Source organism: Bos mutus, chromosome 9, assembly GCF_027580195.1.
Source record: "Bos mutus isolate GX-2022 chromosome 9, NWIPB_WYAK_1.1, whole genome shotgun sequence".
Taxonomy (NCBI): domain Eukaryota; kingdom Metazoa; phylum Chordata; class Mammalia; order Artiodactyla; family Bovidae; genus Bos; species Bos mutus.
The window spans coordinates 59,820,175-59,842,938 of NC_091625.1; the positions used below are offsets into that span (position 1 = coordinate 59,820,175).

The 22,764-nt window shown below is 38.9% G+C and overlaps 1 protein-coding gene and 1 long non-coding RNA gene across 3 annotated transcripts in view; one reads left to right on the forward strand and one right to left on the reverse strand.

Annotated features, from left to right (window-relative positions):
* LOC138989226 (uncharacterized) overlaps positions 1–1,288 on the reverse strand; it is a 64,288-nt gene extending 63,000 nt beyond the window's left edge. The window contains exon 1 of the long non-coding RNA XR_011465474.1: positions 1,192–1,288. This is a non-coding gene — a long non-coding RNA (uncharacterized lncRNA). The remainder of the gene's footprint in view (positions 1–1,191) is intronic.
* A 136-nt stretch (positions 1,289–1,424) lies between these two features.
* MAP3K7 (mitogen-activated protein kinase kinase kinase 7) overlaps positions 1,425–22,764 on the forward strand; it is a 65,473-nt gene continuing 44,133 nt past the window's right edge. Inside the window, exons 1-5 of one of the 2 annotated variants that reach the window (XM_005889274.3) lie at positions 1,425–1,853; positions 15,838–15,948; positions 19,498–19,563; positions 20,203–20,248; positions 21,359–21,497. In XM_005889274.3, the coding sequence (XP_005889336.1) occupies positions 1,734–1,853; positions 15,838–15,948; positions 19,498–19,563; positions 20,203–20,248; positions 21,359–21,497 (482 nt within the window). In that variant the 5' untranslated portion in view covers positions 1,425–1,733. The remainder of the gene's footprint in view (positions 1,854–15,837; positions 15,949–19,497; positions 19,564–20,202; positions 20,249–21,358; positions 21,498–22,764) is intronic. The other variant, XM_005889275.3, reaches the window with a different exon arrangement.

Here is a 22,764-nt window from a genome sequence, read left to right on the forward strand (position 1 = left end):
TTTTTCACTTGGACAACTGAGTAGATAATGGGATCCTTCATGGAGACAGAAAATGCACACAAAGAATATATATGTAGTAGGTGATAACTTCTGAATTTGTTTTTGGAATCTTAAAGTTCATGCGCTAAGTTACGTCTAAACAGAGATGTTCAATAGGTCCAGAATTCAGGAAAAATTTGAAAACTCGGAGAGATTGTGAGTTATCATCATAAAAGTGGTCAATACCCTGGGTAAGATCACCCAGAGATTGCTCTGTGAAAGAAATTATTCTTTCTTCCATTCTCTTACCCATTCACCAAATTATCATTGTTATTAACACTACAAACAAAAAAAAAGACACACACTGTCTTCCAGGAGTTCATAACTCCTTATTTGCCCAATTCAATGACCTATTCGGAATCCCAACGTTGGTTAGCTATTCCTTACTTGAAAAACTCTCCTCCGCTGATATTCCCATCACCATTCCCCTCATTTTTTCTCCTTTCTGTTTCCTTTTTGGTCTCCTACTGAGATAGAATTTGAACTTCACAACGTTTCATTCTTCATCTCTAACTCCAATTTTCCCAAGTAGGCTTTAGGTCAAACTGACTGATGTTTAACAGATAGTTTAAAATTAAAAATTGTGTTGATAGTACAACACAGGAAATACTTTTCACCTTGGAAATATACTGAGCTAGGTGCTTGTGAGAATCATAATTGATTTACTCCCGAGCCTGTTTACTCCTGTCCTGAAAATGGCAACAAAAATATTTAATTTGCAAGGCTACTGTTAATGATAAAATATGGATACCTAAATGTAAAGCATTCAGCACAAAGCACTGCACTCCGACATGTACCAATACATCCTATAAGTTCAAATGAACAACAAATTATGCCAAATCATAAGTATCTACCTTACCTAAAATTAACTTCTGTTCGTGAGCCTATATAGTATTATTCAGGTTACATACGCTGGCTCGCTGTGTATTATTTTCTTTAGAATCTCTGATAGCATCAGGGACTGGCTCAAAGTAACAGTAGCAAATCGCTTCCCTCCAAACACAAAATACATTTTCCTAGGCTTTTTAAGAAATAGTGCAGTTTAGCTTAGGCGTGAAACTGAATAGTAAGCTTCATCACAAAAACTCAATCCAATACTACCCCGTCCATCTGCAGGTCTCTGAGAGAAAAGGGAGCAGGGTCAAAACATACTTCACCAAACAAGGTTGAAACTGTAGCTTTTATCTTTCCCGCTGGTTCCTAAAGGACCAACCGTACTGTGATTCCATCGTGCCCTGCGCCACTTCCGTTCGCGCGTTTTAATTACGTCACACGTCAGCTCTCGCGGTATCATCACTTTGCTGTAGGCCCTTAATAAAGGTCTCGCGAAATTTGTCCCTCAGGTCCAAACTAGCCTCTCACCCTCCCCCACCCCACCTCTCCCCCACCCCACCCCCAACCTGTCCTTCCTTTCTCTGTCTCAGTCTCCGAATTCTCCCCTCCCCTCTCTTGATCTCAAGGCCCTCCTCTTGTTTCCGATTTCTGGCAGGAACCGGAAGTTTGGTGGGCGGGGCCGGGCGGCGGAAAACGCAGCTGAGCCGGAGCCGGGACTCGGCTGTGGCCGCTGTCCGTGTCCCCGCCACGGATCGCCGTGGCTCCAGGTTGAAGGTCGGTCCGGAGGCGGGTGGGCGCGGGTCTCCCCCGGACTGTCCGGGCGGCAGCCTTCCCAGGCCCCCCGGGCTCCGCGAGGGATCATGTCTACAGCCTCCGCCGCTTCTTCTTCTTCCTCGTCTTCCGCCGGTGAGATGATCGAAGCCCCCTCCCAAGTTCTCAACTTTGAAGAGATAGACTACAAGGAGATCGAGGTGGAAGAGGTGAGCGAGGCCCGGCACAGAGGCTCGGGCCCTGGCCTGTCCCGGACTCTACCTCGTCCTGACTCTAAAGGCGCCTTCCCAACCCCTCTATTTCTCGGGACCCACCCGGGAGTCCCCACACCCCACAGAGACCGGGTGTAAAGGAGCTCTCCGCGTTCAGCTGCTCCGGGGTAGCTCTCTTTTCTCACTTTAGCACTCTTGAGTTTGGATTTAATACTCCGGTGCTTAGAGTTTGGGTCATCTCAAACGGAAAAGGATAAACTGGTGCGACCGTCTGGTCCACCAGTTCTAGAATCTGTAAGTAGTAAAATATATCAAAGACCATGGCCGTTTTGGAGTTTTAGTTCTCCAAAACATGGTGTTCTTAAGGGTCAAGGAATATATTATGCTCGACTTCTGGCTCAGCATCTGGCACGCAGTGGGTGCTCAATGGATGCTTCGTAAATTAATACATCCACAAGTCTAATAGTTTTTCCAGGTACCGAATAGCTGTTTCGCCGATTCCATAGAGCAGTAGTTATATTAAATGTTATTTAATAGCCTTCAATTAGACTAATTTAGGCTAATTTCACCATTAGTAATGGAGACTGGTTTAGGATGAAAAAATGTTTCAGGTAGCATATTCTGAAGAAATAACGAGTGATTTCAGTGACAACTAGAATGTGAGATCAGACCAGAAATCGCTGTTATAAAACCTGAATACATCCTTTATTCTGCAGTATTTAAAATTATTTTGGAGCAAGATAACAATGTGCCTTTAGCACGTTGCTTCTTTTCAATGAACAGAGGTTGGTTGTATAGACCATAAAATTTAGAAAACTGAAATCTATGTATATTTTAAAGACTTTAAAATACTTTAGAAAGTATTAAAACTTCGGTTGGAAATAGTATTTATTATTTACCATTTGTTTATCATTTAAGAAATTTACTAAGCACCCTGCATTACATACACCCACGAGAATCCTGCGTGTTCTCAAAGAATTATCACTACTTTAAAAATTTTAAGTTACTTTTAGACAGTGGTAAGCTAAAAGTAGTGAGATAATTATCCTTCAACGAATGATTTTTTTTTTCCTATGCATCTTTTGGAAGAATAATAGGTTACTTTATTTTTACGCTTAAAATAATCTTAAAGATCGCTGAAAACAGCCTCATTTTACAAGATAGTGTAAGTAGGAAGAGCAAAACCTTTGGAGTTAGATGAAGGTTCAGTGTATCAGCTATGCCATTTATTAGCTGTGTGATCTGGAGCAAGTTTCCTGACTAACCTTTTTGAGCTTTAGTTTCCTTAACTATAAAATGATTGTAATTTCTACTTCATTTTATTTGTATGAGACTTCATTAGGCAATACATGCAAGACACCCAACTCAGTGCCTGACACACATTACTAGGCAACTGAGTTCCAGAGAGGAACTGTGACCTCCTTTAAGGTCATATGGCTAAAAGAAGGACCCATATTTTGGAAGAGGGGGAGGTTTTGTTGTGTGTGTGTGTGTGTGTGTGTGTTTCTATTGAGACTATGATAAATTCTTTTTTCAGAATTGGATAGTTGATCCCACTTTCATGGCTAACATTCTTTCTTTTTTAAGAATAAAACTTCAGTGAGTCAGTATAAAAGAATTGCAGTTTTTAAATAAGCATTTACGTCTACTCTGTAGCGAACTGCTATGCTTGTAGACTACAAATTGTTATATAATAATAACTTGTACTTCGTGGTCTACCAAATGTTTTCAGAGACTTACATCATCTGGTTTTTACAACCTTAGTTTTCCCACACTGCTTTCTGAAGCATTTTACATTCTTGGCTGTTAGTAAGGTCTCATCTATCCTTTACTCTTCCCCCAAAGCTATTTAACTTCCTACTTGGGTTCTGTTTCCAAAGACCCTTCCTTTAGTTTAGATGATGTTTCAACTATTCTTTAGTAGATTTAGGACATTCCTGAAGAGTAAATTTTTGTTTCTAGATGAAATTTTCTTATGTTAGGCAGTCTTTTAATTTTGTTCTTTTCAGTTTTTATTACTCAGTTTATTTTCATGTTAAAGATTTGAACTTAGACCTTTCTAATGTTAAAACCATTACATAATTTTCATCATATTCTTTATTTTCACATTAAAGCAGTATTACTATATAATCTAGGAAGCACCATGGGCACTCATTATTTCTCAACTTAGGTTCTGCTCTCAGCTTAAAATCATAAATCAGAGAAACAGAGAAAGATGACTAGAAACAAAAAGTATTTTATATTGATTTCATTATTTTATATGGTACCAGTATATTGCCTACAAATGAAGAAAATCATATTCTGTTTCTCAAATAACAGTGTAATTGAATCAGCATTATACTGATTCAGTTAGAAACTGTGTATAAAGAAAAATACTCTGACCATAGGCCAAATATGCACTCATTTCACAGATGCATATTTTTAAGGCATCAGCTGATTTTAATCCTTACATTTCTTATACCATGACTCAGTAATAATCAGTGTGAAACTTTCTAAATTCAGTTTTGATATCAAATTATGTCAGGTCTCAGCATTAGAAACCTATGTAGGTATTTTTTTAAATTTTTAAGTCATTTAGCTTTTATCATTCTGGATCTGACTGAATTGTAAGTTATCTATCAGTACACTGGGGACTAGGTTGCAAGAATTGATAGAGGCAGTGTGGTGTGGTTAAAATAAAAGTGTACTGGGCTGGGCATTTAGAAAATGTAGATGCCATACTGATTCTGCCATCATGTATTTCAGTAATTTTGAGCAAATCACGTCATTTTTCTCAGCTTCTTGATTTGTCACATAAAAAGAGAGATTGAACAAGATAATTTAAGGTTTCTTCCGGTTCTAAAATGAAATCACAGTTACTGTTTCACATTTTTTCTAGCATTTATGCTCTGTTTCCACAGTCAGCTTTAAGGACAGTGATCATGATGAAATGTAGTTTATGACTGCTGCTGCTAAGTCACTTCAGTCGTGTCCAACTCTGTGGGACCCCATAGATGGCAGCCCACCAGGCTCCCTTGTCCCTGGGATTCTCCAGGCGGAACACTGGAGTGGGTTGCCATTTCCTTCTCCAATGCATCAAAGTGAAAAGGGAAAGTGAAGTTGCTAACCCTAATTAAATAGAGCAAATGATACTCCCGTTTTATAGATATTGACAACTAGTCATAGAGTTTGATTTGCCAGAAGCCTTATATCTAAGTACATGGTAGAGGAGGGAATTGAGTTTGAGATTTCACACTCCTGAGTCATTTGCTCTTTCCTCTTGGATTTATAAGGTACCTTCGGTTCTTTCGAAGTTACTTTGTCGCCAAACCTTATTGTAAGAATGGGAAACAAAATACCAATTTCATTTATAATAGCTGGTCTCCAGCACCTAATGAACATTCTTTTCTGTGCTAAGATTATGAAAGATGAGTGAAGGATCCTAAGGTTCTCTTCTTAAAAACTTTGACTTATCCTGAGACTAGATTTTCAGAACCATAAATTAAAACTATGAATGTAATGTGAATTGCACACGTAAGCAATGATTTGAAGGTAGAGTTTATCACAGAAGGCTCCATTTAGCGGGAAAGATTTTGAAACTAGATTTTGAATAAAGTAAGCATTAAATTGGGAAAGATACTAAAATGAATTCTTTGTAGTTGTTCCTCTGCCTCTAATGCTCTTTTCCCTAGAATTTCATTGACCTGTTCTCACCATTCAAGTCGCATTCAAATGGTGGTGGTGGTGGTGGTGGTGGTGGTGGTGTATTCATTAAGTCGTGTCCACCTTTTGCGACCCCAGGGACTGTAGCCTGCCAGGCTCCTCTGTCCATGGGACTCTCCAGGCAAGAATACTACAGTAGGTTGCCATTTCTTTCTCCAATGTTACTTCCTTGGAAAAGCTTTCCCTGAGCAACCTAGATCTTTGTCACTTCTAATATCCTTCATGACACTTAGCTGTCACTGAAAGTAGGTATCCCTCAGCAAAGTTTAACTTTATTCACACTTTTAACTCCAATGCCTAGCATCCAAAGGTTTTCTATAAACAGTTGCTGAATGAGTAAATGAAGTTACTGCAGCATAATCATGAGAATTCTAGTGTCCATCTGGTTCTCTTTATGTGAGCTGGTTCTTTTATGTGATTAAACCAGAGGTTAAGATAAGTTAGTGATTTGGCTAACACAGCATTTACACTAAAAATAAAATCTGATTCTCTTTGCAAATGTTGATTTCATTGCAATTAATTATACCTAGCAAATAGTTTGGTTTAACCAGGGGTAAAAGATTCTGCAGAGGTCAGGTGCTATAACAATACAAGCCATGTATTAGTGGGCCTTTACTAAAATGCTAAAAAGACCCTTTTTGGCATGGTCACTTTTTAAAGGGGAGATCCAGAGTGTTGACATTAAGAATAGCATATGTGCTGCTGCTGCTGCTGCTAAGTCGCTTCAGTCCTGTCCGACTCTGTGCGACCCCATAGACGGAAGCCCACCAGGCTGCCCCATCCCTGGGATTCTCCAGGCAAGAACACTGGAGTGGGTTGCCATTTCCTTCTCCAATGCAGGAAAGTGAAAAGTGAAAGTGAAGTCGCTCAGTCGTGTCTGACTCTAGCGACCCCATGGACTGCAGCCTACCAGGCTCCTCCGTCCATGGGATTTTCTAGGCAAAAGTACTGGAGTGGGGTGCCATTGCCTTCTCCGAGCATATGTGCAATGCACATATAATAATTGGATACTTCATATGTTCTTAGAGACATGCAGAGGTTTTGTTTTAAATTGAAATACAGAAAGAGCTTTGACAGTGTTGTACATTTTGTGATTTTTTTATGTTAAATGTGTGGGCAACTGATAATAGAGAGAGCCTAAGTTATAGTGGCCTGAATAAACTGTCTATAGATTTGTTATTAGTATTAATATTAAGAATATTCAGAATTATTAATAAGCGCTTCCATGTGAAACTTGATTGTTGGTTTCAGGAGAAACCTGTAATTGTTATCACAGTGAAGAGGTAGCCACAGTGATAACATTTATAGTGTGCCTGTGTAACTTAAAAGATGACATGCGCATATTATTTGAAAGAAAGGCCTGTTTAAAGGGTCAGATGTCTTATGGCTGATTTTAAAAAGTCTGAATAATCAACTTTACTTTTGTGTTATAAAGTCTGTCTTGTCAGCAGGTGGCAGTTCTACTCTGCCACAGTTAATTAATAGATATTGAAGTTCTCCAAGTTCTAATAAATGTTCAGGTCTATGCTTGTTCTGTCATGTCCCAAATTTCTAGCCAGAGCAATGGCAGCACGGCCAGGGTCCATTCACGTAGATCACAGGTCAGGGCCAAAGCAAACTGACAGCTACAGTCACTGAACTAAAAATAACATGAATTGGACTCAATTAAGAATTATTTCATAGTAAATTAAGAGTGCAAGGGTGCACACCCTTTTCCATTTAGTTTTCGTTTAGATGGTTTTTTTGTTTTTAAAAACCTGACTTGACAAAGGAATGGAGTGTTTGTCCATCTTAAAGAAATTAGTTTTTAAAGGAGTTGCTTTCTTTGAACACATACACCAAATTTTGATTTTGGTATTTTTGCCTTTAATATTAATTGCATGGAAATATTTTTCTTCCGTCATTTCATATTCTTCTGCTGCACTTTTTTATATTCAGAAATTAAATTTAAATCTGCTTTACTACATGAGACTAAAATTGTGGATCCCAAACCATGAGAGCTAAACCACAGGGGGAGAGGTACATATAATAAGAGAATTAATCTGAAAACATTTTAATTTAGAAAACAGTCATATGTTCAGAAGGAAATATTTCTCATTTGACTTCCCTTTTAAAACCAAAGTTCTCGCTGCATTCCTTTGTTTTTCTATTTTTATAGATGAGGGATTGTGAAAAATATCTGAAATATTTATTTCTGGGTTCACCACTTTGGATGGATGTGTACATTGGGGGAGATACTTGTAATTTGGACATATGCCATTTTTTACAATCTTGGTGAAAACTGATCTTTGGGGAGAGCTGTCCATTCACAATAATTGTTAATAATAATATGTCAGAGAAGCTTACTCAGATATGAGTACAATCAAAAAAGCATATATGATTGTGAACTTGAATTAGAAATTTGGCAGTAAGTAAAGAGTGACTTCCTTTCATTGTTTTGTAGTTTGAATATTAGTTTCTTTTGTTATTTACCTCAGTTGCCGTTGTGTCTCAGTTTGCCATCTATGCCACTCTTTTCTTCTGATATACCATGTGTCAAGAACAACAATGCATTGCTCTCAAGAATTCTCCTTTTCCTTTCTTCCTGCTGAAGATATCATGTCAGTGGTCTGGAAAACTTCCATAGACCGTATCAGCAGTAAGCGAAGGCTCTCTGGTCTGTGTGATGGTTTCCAATGAGATATCTTGTCTCGCTGTTAGTTATGGTTTTAGTACAACCTGATACAGTCATTCTCAAATATCAAAGTCACCTGAAGGGCTTGTTAAAACACAGATTGCTGGACCTGACCCTCAGACTCAGTAATTCTAGGTGGGAACCTGAGAATTACATTTTCACAAATTTCCAGGTGATGCAAATACTTCTGACCCAGAGATTACACTTAGAGAGCCATTGACTTAATGCTTTTGCTGTTTTTATATTTGCTTTCTTTTTGCTGGTTTCTTCTTCCCCTGTGTTCTAAATGTTGAAGTGCTTCAAAGCTCAGTTCCGGGACCCCAGTGTTCACATGTTATTTTTTGGTCACCACACCCAAGAGATTGATTCGAAGTACCAACTAAATGCTAGTGACTCTCCCAAGTCTTTAATATTCTGCCTGACTTCTTGACTCATGTTTCCACTTTCTTTCTTGATATCTCTACTCAGATATCTAAATAGGCATCTTAGGCTTTATATGAGTAAATCAGAACTCTGTGCTGTTAAAAAAAAAAAAAGAAAATCTGCTTGCTTCATCCTTTCTTATCCTTTATTAAACTGTTTCTGAATCTAGACATTATAATTGACTCATGTCTTTTCCTGTCCACCTGCCCTGCCTGCATGCAGATCATCAGCAAGCTCTTTTAACTTTACCTCTAAAACATATGCTTTATGAGATGGTTGGATGGCATCACCGACTCAGTGGACATAAGTTTGAACAAGTTCCAGGAGATAGTGAAGGACAGGAAAGCCTGGCGTGCTGCAGTCCATGGGGTTGCAAAGAGTTGGACACGGCTTAGCTGCTGAACAACAACTAAAACATATTCCTCGGCTTCCCTGATGACTCAGCAGGTAAAGAATCTGCCTGCAATTCAGGAGTGGCAGGAGACTCAGGTTAGATCCCTGGGTAGGGAAGATCCCCTGGAGTAGTAAATGGTAACCCACTCCAGTATTCTTGCCTGGGAAATCCCTTGGACAGAGGATCCTGGTGAACTAGAGTCCATGGAGTCACAGAGTCGGACATGACTGAGCACATGAGCACAATAACAAGCTAAAACATATCCCAGTTCCGCTCATTTTTCTGTACTACCATCAGCCTTGTTCTCAAAGCACTTCTCTCTTGCCTGGGCTGCTTTTACAGCCTTCTGCCTGATCTCTCTCTATACATAAGCTAGCTTCCTTACAATTCATTCTTCACATAGAGCCAGAATGTTTTTTTTTTAATGTAAAATCATATCACATTCCTCCTTAAATTCCTCTAATTGCTTCCCATCACACTTAGACTGAGATTCAGACTCCTTTTCATTGTGCCAAGAACCCTCCAGAATCCAGACTTTGTCTGTCTCTCTGGCTTCATCCTGCATCACTCTTCCCTTTTCCCACTATGTCCTGCTTACACCAAACCCTCCAAGTATTTATCTAGGTCATCATTAAAATGTCACCTTTCTCAGTAAGGCCTAATTTAAAATTGGAGTGGGAGGAGTGCATGCATGTGTACACACACACACACACACACACGCAATTTTGTTTCTTTTCTTCTTAGTGCATTTATCATTTTCTTAAAACATTGTCTTATATATATATATAAAAACCTATGTATACTCACATCTTGCTTCCTCTTTGTCTCCCTGCACAAAGAGAATATAAGTAGTTAGAACAAAGATTTTAGTTTAACTTGTTTAGTTCTATATCTGGAATGTGTAGGATAATGCCTAAACTGTAGATGGGGTTCAAATGTTGAATAGGAATTGTAGGGTTTTTTTCCCCTCTTTAGAGTCCTTACATCAGTAGTTTCTTTGGTTCATTCCTTGTGTCATTCAAATATGAAATTTGTAACCTCCTCAGATGCCTTTTGGAGAAGGCAATGGCAACCCACTCCAGTACTCTTGCCTGGAAAATCCCGTGGATGGAGGAGCCTGGAGGGCTGCAGTCCATGGGGTCTCTAAGGGTCAAACACGACTGAGCGACTTCCTTTCACTTTTCACTTTCATGCATTGGAGAAGGAAATGGCAACCCACTCCAGTGTTCTTGCCTGGAGAATCCCAGGACGGGGAGCCTGGTGGGCTGCCATCTGTGGGGTTGCACAGAGTCGGACACAACTGAAGTGACTTAGCTTAGCAGTCAGATGCCTTTTATACTATCCAGCCATAAATTTCCACGTAAGTTTGTCCCATTATTCAACTTTTTCTTTTTCTCCATGGCAGTTTTTTATAAGCTGTTATTTATCTTATTCATCTTTTTGTTTCACATGCATGCGTGCTCAGTCATGTCTGACTCTTTGCAACCCAAAGAGTAGGCTATAGCCCACCAGGCTCCTCTGTCCATGGGATTCTGCAAGCAAGAATACTAGAGTGGGTTGCCATTTCCTCCTCTAGGGGATCTTCCTGACCCAGGGATCAAACCTGCATCTCCTGCAGCTCCTTCATTTTCAGGCAGATTCTTTGCCACTTGAGCCACATGGGAAGCTCCATTTTTTTGTCTGTTGACTGTCTTTTCTTTCCTCTCCCTATCTCCCACTTAAATTGAAAGTACATTTCATGTGGATCTAGGCCTTTGTCTTATTTACGGCTATATCTCTTGTATCCCTGTATTGTAGCTGAATACAGTAGACATTCAAGAAATATTGGTTTAAGGAATAAATGCAGTTCATCATTCTCTTGGCATTAGCCTCACTTCACCCCTTGAAAGCAGGAGACCTTACCCATTTCTCCCCGCCTGCTAACTGGGCCCTCCCCTTTGGCTTTCATTGATTCTCTGAGATTCAGCTGAGCTCTGCATTTAGCTCCCTGTATTTTGAGCTGTCTGCCATCCAACAGCCTCCTTCCTGCAGTCAGAAGACACTTTAGTGTTCAGTTATCCTGTTTTTCTCTTGGCAGGAGTTTTTCTGTATCATTTCCATGTTCTGTCAAGGCTGAAAGAATGTGGGGCCTCCCTCTGACTGTCTCCTTTACCACACTTAACTCATTTGCAGCTTCTCATGTTGGCAGAGCCTGTCCTGTGAGGCTGCTTTCTCCTGGAGATCTCTGTGAGAAGTTGAGGAGGAGGGGGCATGGAAATAAGTCTTGTCTACTCTTGAATCCCCAAGTCTGTCCTGAAAGCTACCATCATAGACTCTTATCTCTGGCCCTTTTCAGCTGGGAAGTGTCTGTGTGTGTGTGTGTATGTGTGTGTGTTATTGTTTTGTCTTGAATTTCTTCTCTACCTCACTTTGAACCCTTGAAGGCAGGGATCAATTCTTTATGTTTTTTCTTTTACCCCTAATATTTATGCCATTTGAAAAGATGGGAAGTCACATTTTGATTCTGTCATATGGTGATTTACAAGAAATATGAAAAGAATCCACCTGCAATGCAGGAAACCTTGGTTTGATTCCTGGGTCAGGAAGTTACCCTGGAGAAGGGATAGGCTACCCACTCCAGTATTCTTGGGCTTTCCTGGTGGCTCAGATGGTAAAGAACCCATCTGCAACGCGGCAGCCCTGGGTTGGGAAGATCCCCTGGAGGAGGGCATGGGAACCCACTCCAGTATTCCTGCCTAGAGAATCCCCATGGACAGAGGAGCCTGGCAGGCTGCAGCCCATGGGGTCACAAAGAGTTGGACATGACTGAGCAGCTAAGCACACATGTCCTTGGTCATTCAGATGACCAAAATATTTCTTCAATATATTTGGTCTTTGCAGTTTCTGGCTCACAGCTCCAAAAACCCTCTGAATTTTGTAAGTGGTGAGAGATAAAGATGTCCTGAGGTTAATTTCGGACCACACCTAAGAACAGGGCTGCTTGCCAGGAGAACCGACAATGTGATTAGAGGGTTGGAACTTTCAACCCCACCCCTCTGACCTCTGGGGAGGGAGAAGGGCTGGAGGTTTAATCAATCAGCAGTGGCCAGCAACTTAATCATTCACGCCCATTTAATGAAGCTTCACGTAAACCCAGAAGAATGGGTTTCAGAGAACTTCCAGGTTGGTGAACACATGGGCACAGAGAGGGCATAGAAGCCTTTGGTGGGGGAGAGGTAGGGTACAACACAGTCTCACAGAACTTAACCTGTGGGATCTGATGCTCTCTCCAGGTGGGTGATGTCAGAATTGAACTCAGTGGTAGGCTATCCAGCTGGTATCTGAGGATTGCTTGAAAGTGTGGGGAGATCCCCCTCCACACACTGGAATTTAGTAATGAGAATCATTACATACACAAAAATGTAATTCATTAAGCACTGATTCTGTGCCTCTGACCTTTGAATTCACAAGTTATTTTTTTCTATTATGTATTTCAGTTTACCTGTACAACCTCAGGCGTCTTGGACTTTAATCATTTCAGATCTGTTGTTTCACCATACACGAGAAATACCATGTGGCCCTGATGCACGCAGAGGCTTCTTAATAAGTTCATGGACCTTACATGAGATGCCTGTTTTATATTTCAGAGTGTTTCCAAAAAATTGCTTTTGTAAATGAGAGGGAGAACGTTTATCATGTCCTTAGTTGCACACATTTTGTTCTCATGGTTTTAAGTTGCAGGCTCAGGTTGGCCATCATCTCAGCACTAGGTGGCACTTGAGCATCACAATTAGTCATGCACACCTTACACAGTTTTTGCAACATATGCATGATACACAAATGTAATGTTTGAAATCCCTATGTGGGCATTCTTGAGAATAGCAAAATGAAACAAGAGACCTGCTGAGCACCAGTTGCTTTGATGTATCTGTAAATACATGAAAAGGGAAAGAAAAGTGAAATTACTATCCACTAGGTCCTGTCTGACTCTTTTGTGACCCCATGGACTGTTGCCTGCCAGGCTCCTCTGTCCCTGGAATTCTCCAGGCAAGAATACTTGATTGGTTAGCTATTCCCTTCTGAAGCCATTCCTTCAGGAATTTTCCTGACCCAGGGATTGAACCCATGTCTCCTGCATTGGAGGCAGATTCTTTACTGTCTGAGCCACCAGTATCAGTATCAGTTCAGTTGTTCAGTCGTGTCCAACTCTTTGCCAGTCAGACCTGTGCCACCCTTTATAAATACATAGTTGGAGAATATATTAAATTACTTCCCAATCGTTATTCATAGTACTGTTAACAGATAGACTGGTCTCTCCATCCTTTCTTTCTTCACCTGATATTGTCATAATGTTGAAATTCATTTTAGGTGTGCTGTTCATTGTGGTTAATTTGAAAGAAATAAGGAGTATAACTCCTCAAACTTATTCATACCCAACTCCAAGCACTTATTATTCTTTTGTGGTATGTAAGAAAATGTCTGATTTTGACTTATGAACCCTATAGATAATATGCTGAAGAAAATGTAAACATCTCCCTTTTACTGTTGAGAAAACAGAATTTCAAAGACATTAACTTGCCCAGTATTGGTAGCTAGCAGGCAGACAGAATCTGTATTTAAACTCAAGTCTGTCGGGTTTCAGATCCTAGGTGTGCTCTTTCCATTATTCCAGAGGTACCAGGTTTAGCCAATCACTGTTCATGTTAAAGTAATTGGATGCAAAGTTCAAATAAGTGACATTGACTCCTGAGGAGGGCGAGAGCCTAATTAGCAGGAGGTCCCTGAGCACCAAGGACCAGGAATGGAAAAAGAAAAGTCACCAGAATCAAGACAACTCAGTTTCCTTTAGGCTGACGGCATACGGGCTTCCCAGGTGGCTTGGTGGTAAAGAATCCACCTGCCAAGCAGGAACGCAGGTTTGATCCCTGGGTCGAGAAGATCCCTTGGAGGAGGGCATGGCAACCCACTCCAGGCTTGCCTGGAAAATCCCATGAACAGAGGAGCCTGGTGGGCACCAGTCCACAGGGTCACAGACGAGTCAGACACGACTTACGGCCTAAACAACAATGACGTCAAAGGCTGAATATAAAGTGAATTGTTTATTATACACTCTGTGTTTCAAATCCTGGCTTCTCTGACCCTGTGATCTTGGACAACTTGGCAACTGTGTGACTCAGTTTACTTACCTTTAAAATGGAGGAGGATTAAATATATTAATGCACTTAAGCACATAGACTAGTACCTGGCACATGGTAAAGATTCACTGAATGTTAACTATTTGGGTAGTTTTATACATTAAGCAACATGAGAAATGTCCATACTGCTTTGTGTAATGTTTGAAGTGGAATTTGAGTTATGGCTAGAGTGGCCATCCATCTCAGCTTACAACTAACTATCCTGGTATCTATTAGCACCTGTTTCTTACTCTGGAAAAAGTTTGCCTAAAGTGAAGACTTCCTCCAAGAGAAGATGTAACTGCTCCTTTCTGATGCACGATACAGATTTGCGTGCATGCATGTGAAGTTGCTTCAGTTGTAGCTTACTGTTTGTGACCTCATGACCTGCCTGGCTTCTCTGTCCATGGGATTCTCCAGGCTAGAATACTGGAGTGGGTTGCCATTTCCTTCTCAGCTCAGTGCTTACTACATAGAAAGTACATCATTGGTGAGAACTGTAGATTTTTCGCTTAAGGAGGTACTTAGATCCTTTGGAATTTGAAAGATTGAAGTAAATGGCACATAACTAAGGTCATTTTCAGTGATAAAATAGACTGATTTTGTTCTAACAAGTATCAAAAGTTATTCTTTTGTTGTTGTTTTAATATAATGGCGAATTTCAAACATCAGTAAACGTAGAGTAGCATGAGAGAGGAATGAACTCGAGAGCTACCTAACAGCTTCAACAATAATACAACATGTGGTCAGGTTTTATTTTGTAACTTAAAAAAGTAACTTTAATGAGATATATTTTACATATCATAAAATTTAGCCACTTAAAGTGTACAGTAATTTGTACAATTTCCTAAGTTGTGCACACATCACCAGAAGTCTGTTTTCAAACATTTTCATCACCGGGGATTCTTCATCGAAATGGGATTCTTCCTGTTTACAGTTACTCCCAGTTTCCACTCTCAGCCCCAAACAACGACTAATCTACTTTTTATCACTAAAGATTTGCCTTTTACAGACATTTCATATAACTGGAGTCGTACAGTGTGTGGTCTCGTGTGTGTGTCATTTGAGCTTAGTGTTTTTAAGGTTCATCCACGTTGTAGCATGTATCAGTAGTTTGTTCCTTTTTCTTGACAAATACATTCCAGTGTATAATATGCCGTGTTTTGTCTGTCCTTCACAATGGCCAGTCTTATCATCTATATTTTTATCCTTTCCCCTCTACTCCCTACCCCACTGAACTATTTAAAAGCTATTTTTAATTTCATAAATATAAGAGCTTAAAACATTGATTATGTTTCTGCTTTCTATTTTTGTTTTTCCAAACCATCTTCTCTGTATCTTCTCATTCATCTTGCCTGTCTTAATTTGTTTTCTGTCTTTAAGAGTCCTATTATTTTTTGGTTTTGGTTTTGAGAATGAAGAGGTGTCTAGACTATAAACTTTCAAAGACAGAGACAGTGCCTTTCATTGTCTCCTTGTATTAATGAAAATTCATACTGGCTCTGTGGCAAATCCAGATCGTGATGATTTCTAAAATCTTCTTTAACCTTTCAGGTTTGCTTCAGCATTATATGCTGGGCTGGATCTATTTGTTTCTGATTCTCATGGGTTTTTTTTTGTTTGCTTTTAACTCAGGTTGTTGGAAGAGGAGCTTTTGGAGTAGTATGCAAAGCCAAGTGGAGAGCAAAAGATGTTGCCATTAAACAAATAGAAAGTGAATCTGAGAGGAAAGCTTTTATTGTAGAGGTAAGTTGGAAAGTCATTTCTGTTGTATAGTTCTTTACCTAAGATACTCTGTGAATTTGATATTTGTGAAAAACAAAGTGTTTCTCAATTGTTATTTCTCTGTGTTCTTAAACATCAGCAATTTAGTTGAACTAAAGGGAATGCCATAGGAACATTTTTTCATTCATACTCTTAGTTCTGATTAAAAATTAGAAGAGAGATTTAGCTGCATAAATGAATTCATCCCTGAATTAAAATACAGTCTCTTCCATGTAATTCTGATCTATTTCAAGGCATAGAATTTAAATTTTAAAATAGAAAAGAAATGGTAATCTCTCCCATTATCTAAAGTTAAGAAGGGAAATTTTATGCATTCATTTTTGACTGAACATTTTAAGAAATTCGAATGAGATTATTTTAAGTAAAAATTATGTCAAATTGGCTTTTCTCATTTAGCATGAAAATTTATAGCTGTTCTCTTACAGATTTGATGATGGAGAATTCGATAATCATGATATTATTTATTATCAGGTTTATTCTTTTATGCTGTTTTGTATATTAGATTAGAGTATTTGAATAAATCAGTGATTTTATAAGTTTTTAACTTCATTGGTCAACAGAAGTGGTCTTTACCTTATAAACTTTCTGAATTTTTATCTGTGATTTTATTTAATTATAATGTCAAAATATACTTCCTGATATTTTTAAATGCATAACATGAGGAAATGAGAAATTACTTGTGATATGATGAAGTAGATTTTTGTAAATTAGTTGAATGAATTGAGAGATACTGATGAATGGTTTGATGTCATGAGGAAAAATGATCTGTAGTCCAACAGTCTGGCTTTATCTTGCCTTATTCACAGTTTTTATTTATGGTTTAAATGAGGATATTGAGCAGATACTGTTGTATTGGCAGTTTCCTAAAACTAGATAAAAATCATATGTATTAAAGTCTAGGAATCCAGTCAAAAAGATGATAATAGCTTAGAGGAAAAAATTTTTCATCAAAGTTATAAATACACGTAATTTAAATTGTTGAATGGTTCTCCATGTATTTTTATTAAAAATCCCGTGTATCTCCTCCCATCAAGTTTTCTGCTTCTCAGAGGCAACTACTTTGAGCTCATCCTTAGTTTTGTTTGATGTCCCCCAATCCAGACTCACACCTTCTCTAAAGAAGGTAATTTTATATTTCTATCTCTGTGTTTATCTCTGCATTAAATATATATCTATACTTAGAGAAGATACTATTATACCTTCTCTAAAGAATCAACCTCTAATCTTTTTTTTTTTTTTTTACTTTACAATATTGTATTGGTTTTGCCATACATCAACATGAATCCACCATGGGTGTACACGTGTTCCCCATCCTGAACCCTCCTCCCACCTCCCTCCCCATACCATCCCTCTGGGTCATCCCAGTGCACCAGCCCCAAGCATCCTGTATCATACATCGAACTTGGACTGGCAATTCATTTCATATATGATATTATACCTGTTTCAATGCCATTCTCCCAAATCATCCCACCCTCGCCCTCTCCCACAGAGTCCATAAGACTGTTCTATACATCTGTGTCTCTTTTGCTGTCTCACATACAGGGTTATCATTACCATCTTTCTAAATTCCATATATATGCGTTAGTATACTGTATTGGTGTTTTTCTTTCTGGCTTACTTCACTCTGTATAATAGACTCCAGTTTCATCCACCTCATTAGAACTGATCCAAATGTATTCTTTTTAATGGCTGAGTAATACTCCATTGTGTATATGTACCACAGCTTTCTTATCCATTCGTCTGCCGATGACATCTAGGTTGCTTCCATGTCCTGGCTATTATAAACAGCACTGCGATGAACATTGGGGTACACATGTCTCTTTCAATTCTGGTTTCCTCAGTGTGTATGCCCAGCAGTGGGATTGCTGGGTCGTATGGCAGTTCTATTTCCAGATTTTTAAGGAGTCTCCACACTTCTCCGTAGAGACTGTACTAGTTTGCATTCCCACCAACAGTGTAAGAGGGTTCCCTTTTCTCCACACCCTCTCCAGCATTTATTGCTTAATCTCTAATCTTTGGGACAATAAAGAGGCTTTCACTAGCTGTTTGAAGACAGGGAAGGAGGGAATCTTTGGCCTAATTTTAAGTGATCTCTCTGCCCTTTTATTAGTAATCGCTTATGTGAATAGCTGCCTGGTACTGTCCCCACTCCCCAACCTTTTGGAGGTTTTAGAGTTAAATCTGGTTGCTTCTCACTTTTTCTCATTTCCTTTTAGGTCTGCAGTGTCAGTTATTGCTACTCATTTGCTTTCCAACTTCAAAAAATGTGTGCTGTTTCCTCATATCACGTTTTCTTCATCTTTCTGAGTTTGTCTTGAAAAAAAGTACCTTTCCTCTTTTGGTAGTATTTGATGGGGGAGCAAGAGTAAATGCTTGAACAATCTGCTATCTAAAGCTCAGTACTTCAGAATCTTAACATGGTGAAATATAATAAATAGTGATATTAAGTCTTTTAGGACTAAAAATCTAGAAATGTTGGCTGTAGAAAAGTACAGCTTTCTAGTAGCATATGGCAAAAAGGTTTACCTTTGGGCTTCATATGAGCCAGCAGTATTATGTAGATAATAGAGGAGAGGAAGAAGAAAGGGGAAGAAGCAGAAAAGGGGGAGAAGAAAGAGTAGGGAGCAGTTTGGGGAGATATGTTAATATTAATTTGAGATATAGAGCACGAGAAATGAGTACAGCCAAACCACTCATGGATCTCACTATGAATCATTGGATTGGATTTGATTGGATAAAACTGGAGACCAATTAGAAGGAGGCTGTAGTAATTAATTACTACATTGGTTCAGATTGGAATTGCTAAGGCAAAAGGCAGTTGTAATGGGAACTGAGAAGAGGGAATTAACTCAGGAGATAGGAGGTGGAGGGAAGAGAATGCAAGAGTGCAGATTTTAAGTCAGACAGACCAAAATTCAAACTCTGGTTCTACTACTTCCTAGCTCTAGGGTATTTAACAACTCATTTAACCTACTCTGAGCCTTATCTTCAGGGTACCTCATCTTTAAAATGAAAATGATAATACCTGCCTTGCAAAGTTGTGAGGATAATACAGTATCTGTAAAGTGCCTCCCAGTGCCCAGCGTAGAGTAGGTAGAGTATTCCTTCAACCATAGCTGTGAAGATGAAGGTGATGTGATGATACGGCTTCCTCTGGTTTGGATAGCTCAGCTCAGTGCCATCTCAGGGATGGCCTTCTAACATTTCTTGGCAAACTTAATTGCTTCTTATTGTACTCACGCCTTGTTCGTAACTCCTGTTATAGCACTTTGCATGTTGCTTTAATTATTAGTGTTTGTATCTCTCCCACGACTAATCTGTGAGAACTCCAGGGCAGGGATTCTGTACCATTGTGGGCAGGTACTTATGATCACGGTGCCTGCTACATAGAAAACAGTGGTTGTTGAAGGATTAAACTAATGTTTTGTACAACCTTAAGATCTGAATGATACTGTGAGATCACTTTCTCAAAAGTTAGCACTTTTCAAAAGAAACCTTTTTTTGTTACAGCTTCGACAGTTATCGCGTGTGAACCATCCTAACATCGTAAAGCTATATGGAGCCTGCTTGAATCCAGTAAGTTTGCCATTTTTTCACTTTACTCTGTCTGTGAGAAAAAACATGGCAGATTACATGCAGCTGTGTAGTTTATGAAGCTGTTTTGATCTGTCGTATTATTTCTAAAAAAAAAAAATAATCATACTGTGTGTGCTTCTAATCTGTTAGCAACACAGTATAAGGGAAGAGTTATCTTGGGTGGTCTTATCCAGTAACCTCATCTTCTTTGGAGGTTCAGAATAACCTGTGATAGCCTCTGTTCATTTGCGCTGGAAAGTGAAAGTGAAGTCGCTCAGTCGTGTCCGACTCTTTGCGACCCCATGGACTGCAGCCTAACAGGCTCCTCTGTCCATGGGATTTTCCAGGCAATAGTACTGGAGTGGATTGCCATTTCCTTCTCCAGGGGAAAAATCCCCAAAGATCTTGTGATTATGTTTTTATATACATCTTCACACTTAGACAGTGGGCCCCTAGAAGACAAGGTCTTAGATCATGATACCTTTTTTTTTTTTTCCTCTAGTGCTATTCAGATACTAGGGACCAAAAGAATGATTTTTAAGTGCATTTATAAAATCAAAGCTTGATCTAAGTTGTCTTTCAAGTTCCCTAGGATGCTGTAGCTCTGTGGTTAATTATTCTGACACATGTTTCCTTCAGGTGTGTCTTGTAATGGAATATGCTGAAGGGGGCTCCTTGTATAATGGTGAGTGTCATTAGACCTGTCTTTATTAGAGTAAAATAATTGAAAAGCTTTTAATACTAACTGTAAGTTACTTAATGTTCTTCACAATTTATCCTCAGAGTCCCAAAAGGAGATAGTTAAGAAAAGAAATCTGCCAAAGATTAAAAATCTGCTAAAGACAAGAGGCTACAACATTAGTATGTGAAATTTAGATGTCTAAGTATAGTAATCTTTTAAATTGATGGTACTTTTCATAATGTTAAAAGCATTACTTGCTTTTTAAATAGATTTTAAAGTATCTTCCTACTTACAACCTTTTCTTTTTGCCCTGTCTTAGCTTTCAATCTCCTCATTTTAGAACTTTTTAACTACACATCCTTATTCTTCATTTTGCTTTTTTTTCCCCAAAAAAATAAATTTGTGAAAATGTTCACTTTATGGAACATTTTAGTAACAATGAAAGGAAACTGTATTATTTAGTTCCCTTTATAGAACAGAGCTAATCCATTTAGTTACCTGTGTAGAACAGAGCTGTTTCACTCTAAGAAACACCAACCATATATATAGTCTCTTGTCACACCATTTGTATAACATGTAGCATTTTATTTAGCTATGTCTCCTGCTCATGTGTTTGTCATTGTTGTCTAATGACTGGCTGTCTAATACTTCTGTGTTTTATTTTGAATTACTTCTAGTTTTTAGCTATTATAGAAAGCATAATTGTAAACATTTCAATGCACATTATTTTGTTTTCTTCTATACTATTTGTATCTCTCTGAAAGTACAGTATGCTATCAGATGCTTATAATTTATATTATTGTGTGCAAGACTGCATCTATTGAGATTAAAAAATGTGGTAATATATATTAATTGTATTTGAATGTCCTATTAAATGTCCTATTTAGATGTCCTATTTGGATGTCCTATTAAATGTTAGGTACTTATGTGGTAGTTATCCATTTGAAATCATTAGCTGTTTCTATCTTTTTATTGAGAAAAGAAGGAGAAGCAGGGCCGACGGGAGCACGTGTAGGAAAATGCCCAGTCGTGTGTTCTGACAGTGCTGTATTCACCTTGTGTCTTTTGTTATATGCAATAAAGTTCTTTTTAGTTTGTGCCTTCCTTTTGCAGTGCTGCATGGTGCTGAACCATTGCCATATTACACCGCTGCCCACGCAATGAGTTGGTGTTTACAGTGTTCCCAAGGAGTGGCTTATCTTCACAGCATGCAGCCCAAAGCTCTAATCCACAGGGACCTGAAACCACCAAAGTAAGTTCTAATAATGTGGTCTCTCTCTCGGCACCCCCCACCCACTCCTGAATTTAAGCTGGTCATTGCACATCAGTTTTTCTTTTCTCTTCCCTTTTAGCTTGCTGAAGAATGTGTATTTTTATTCTTTTAACATTGTTTATTTTAACACACCTCCATCATTTAGCCATCTAAACTTGCATTTTAGAACGTTGTCTTCAGTGGCATTTTTATTTCAGTGGCATCTTTATTTTTAATAACTTCTGCCTTAGACTAGTGTACTTCTAGAGTCTGGTAGTCTGTGTGTCCTGTTTTGTGCCCACGGTATATATTGGTTTCCCTGAACAGTTTCGTGAGAGCAGAGACAAGCCTGTCTTGATCCCCATTGTATCCCTAATAAGCACAGTGTCCACACATAGTCAGCATTCCACCACACTACACAGGGTGGTTATTTTGTTTGCATTTTTTTTATAATGGTGGTTATATTATTTGCATTTTCAGAGAAAGGCAAAGGGCATTGCTGGCACATCTGAGTAGAAACTGAAAATACTCTGAATTTCTTTATATTGTGGATTCTGGGACTTTGAAAAAACTTCAAAATTCCCTAAATAAATATTTTTAAAGGCTAAAACTTCAGAGATTTTTTCCCCCCCAGGGGTACTTAAGTTAAAGAAAACATACATATTTTTGTCCCCATTTCTCTCTAATTTTTCTCTTTTCTATCCACCTGTGACAAAAAATCCCCCTGTGCCCTTTCTCCTGCTGCTGGCCATCACATGGGTTCTCAGATAAGAGGTTTCCCCTAGGAAATCAGTCAGAAGTATTCCATTCTCTTGACAGTGATTGAAAGCATCAAAGCATCCCTTCCAGGTAGACCTTCCCACTCTCCTTTCTAAGCTGATGCACTCTACATAGGTTTCAACTCTTGGAGTCTCCATTCTCACTAGTGTACCTTACTTCCACCTCCAAGCTTAAACTGATATCTCTTTCCCTGGGTCCTTGGTCAAATAATGTTTAAGTCCCAGGTTTATGATACTTCTTTTTAACTTGACTCCCTAGATTGTTGTTGTAGCTACCTATCTTGGCTAGTAAAGAAGAAAGCAGATTTTTTGGTCCCTGTTTTGGGAGATTGTGTTCTCCTTTCCTGTCTCCCCACATTAACAGAGTTGAATTATCAAAGCAAATTTGTGAAAATCATAGCTCTTATCCAGGAACAAACTGGCTGATTCAAAGGATGAGGCATGAAGATGTCATGCCTTCATGATGCAAAGATGAGGCATGAAGCATC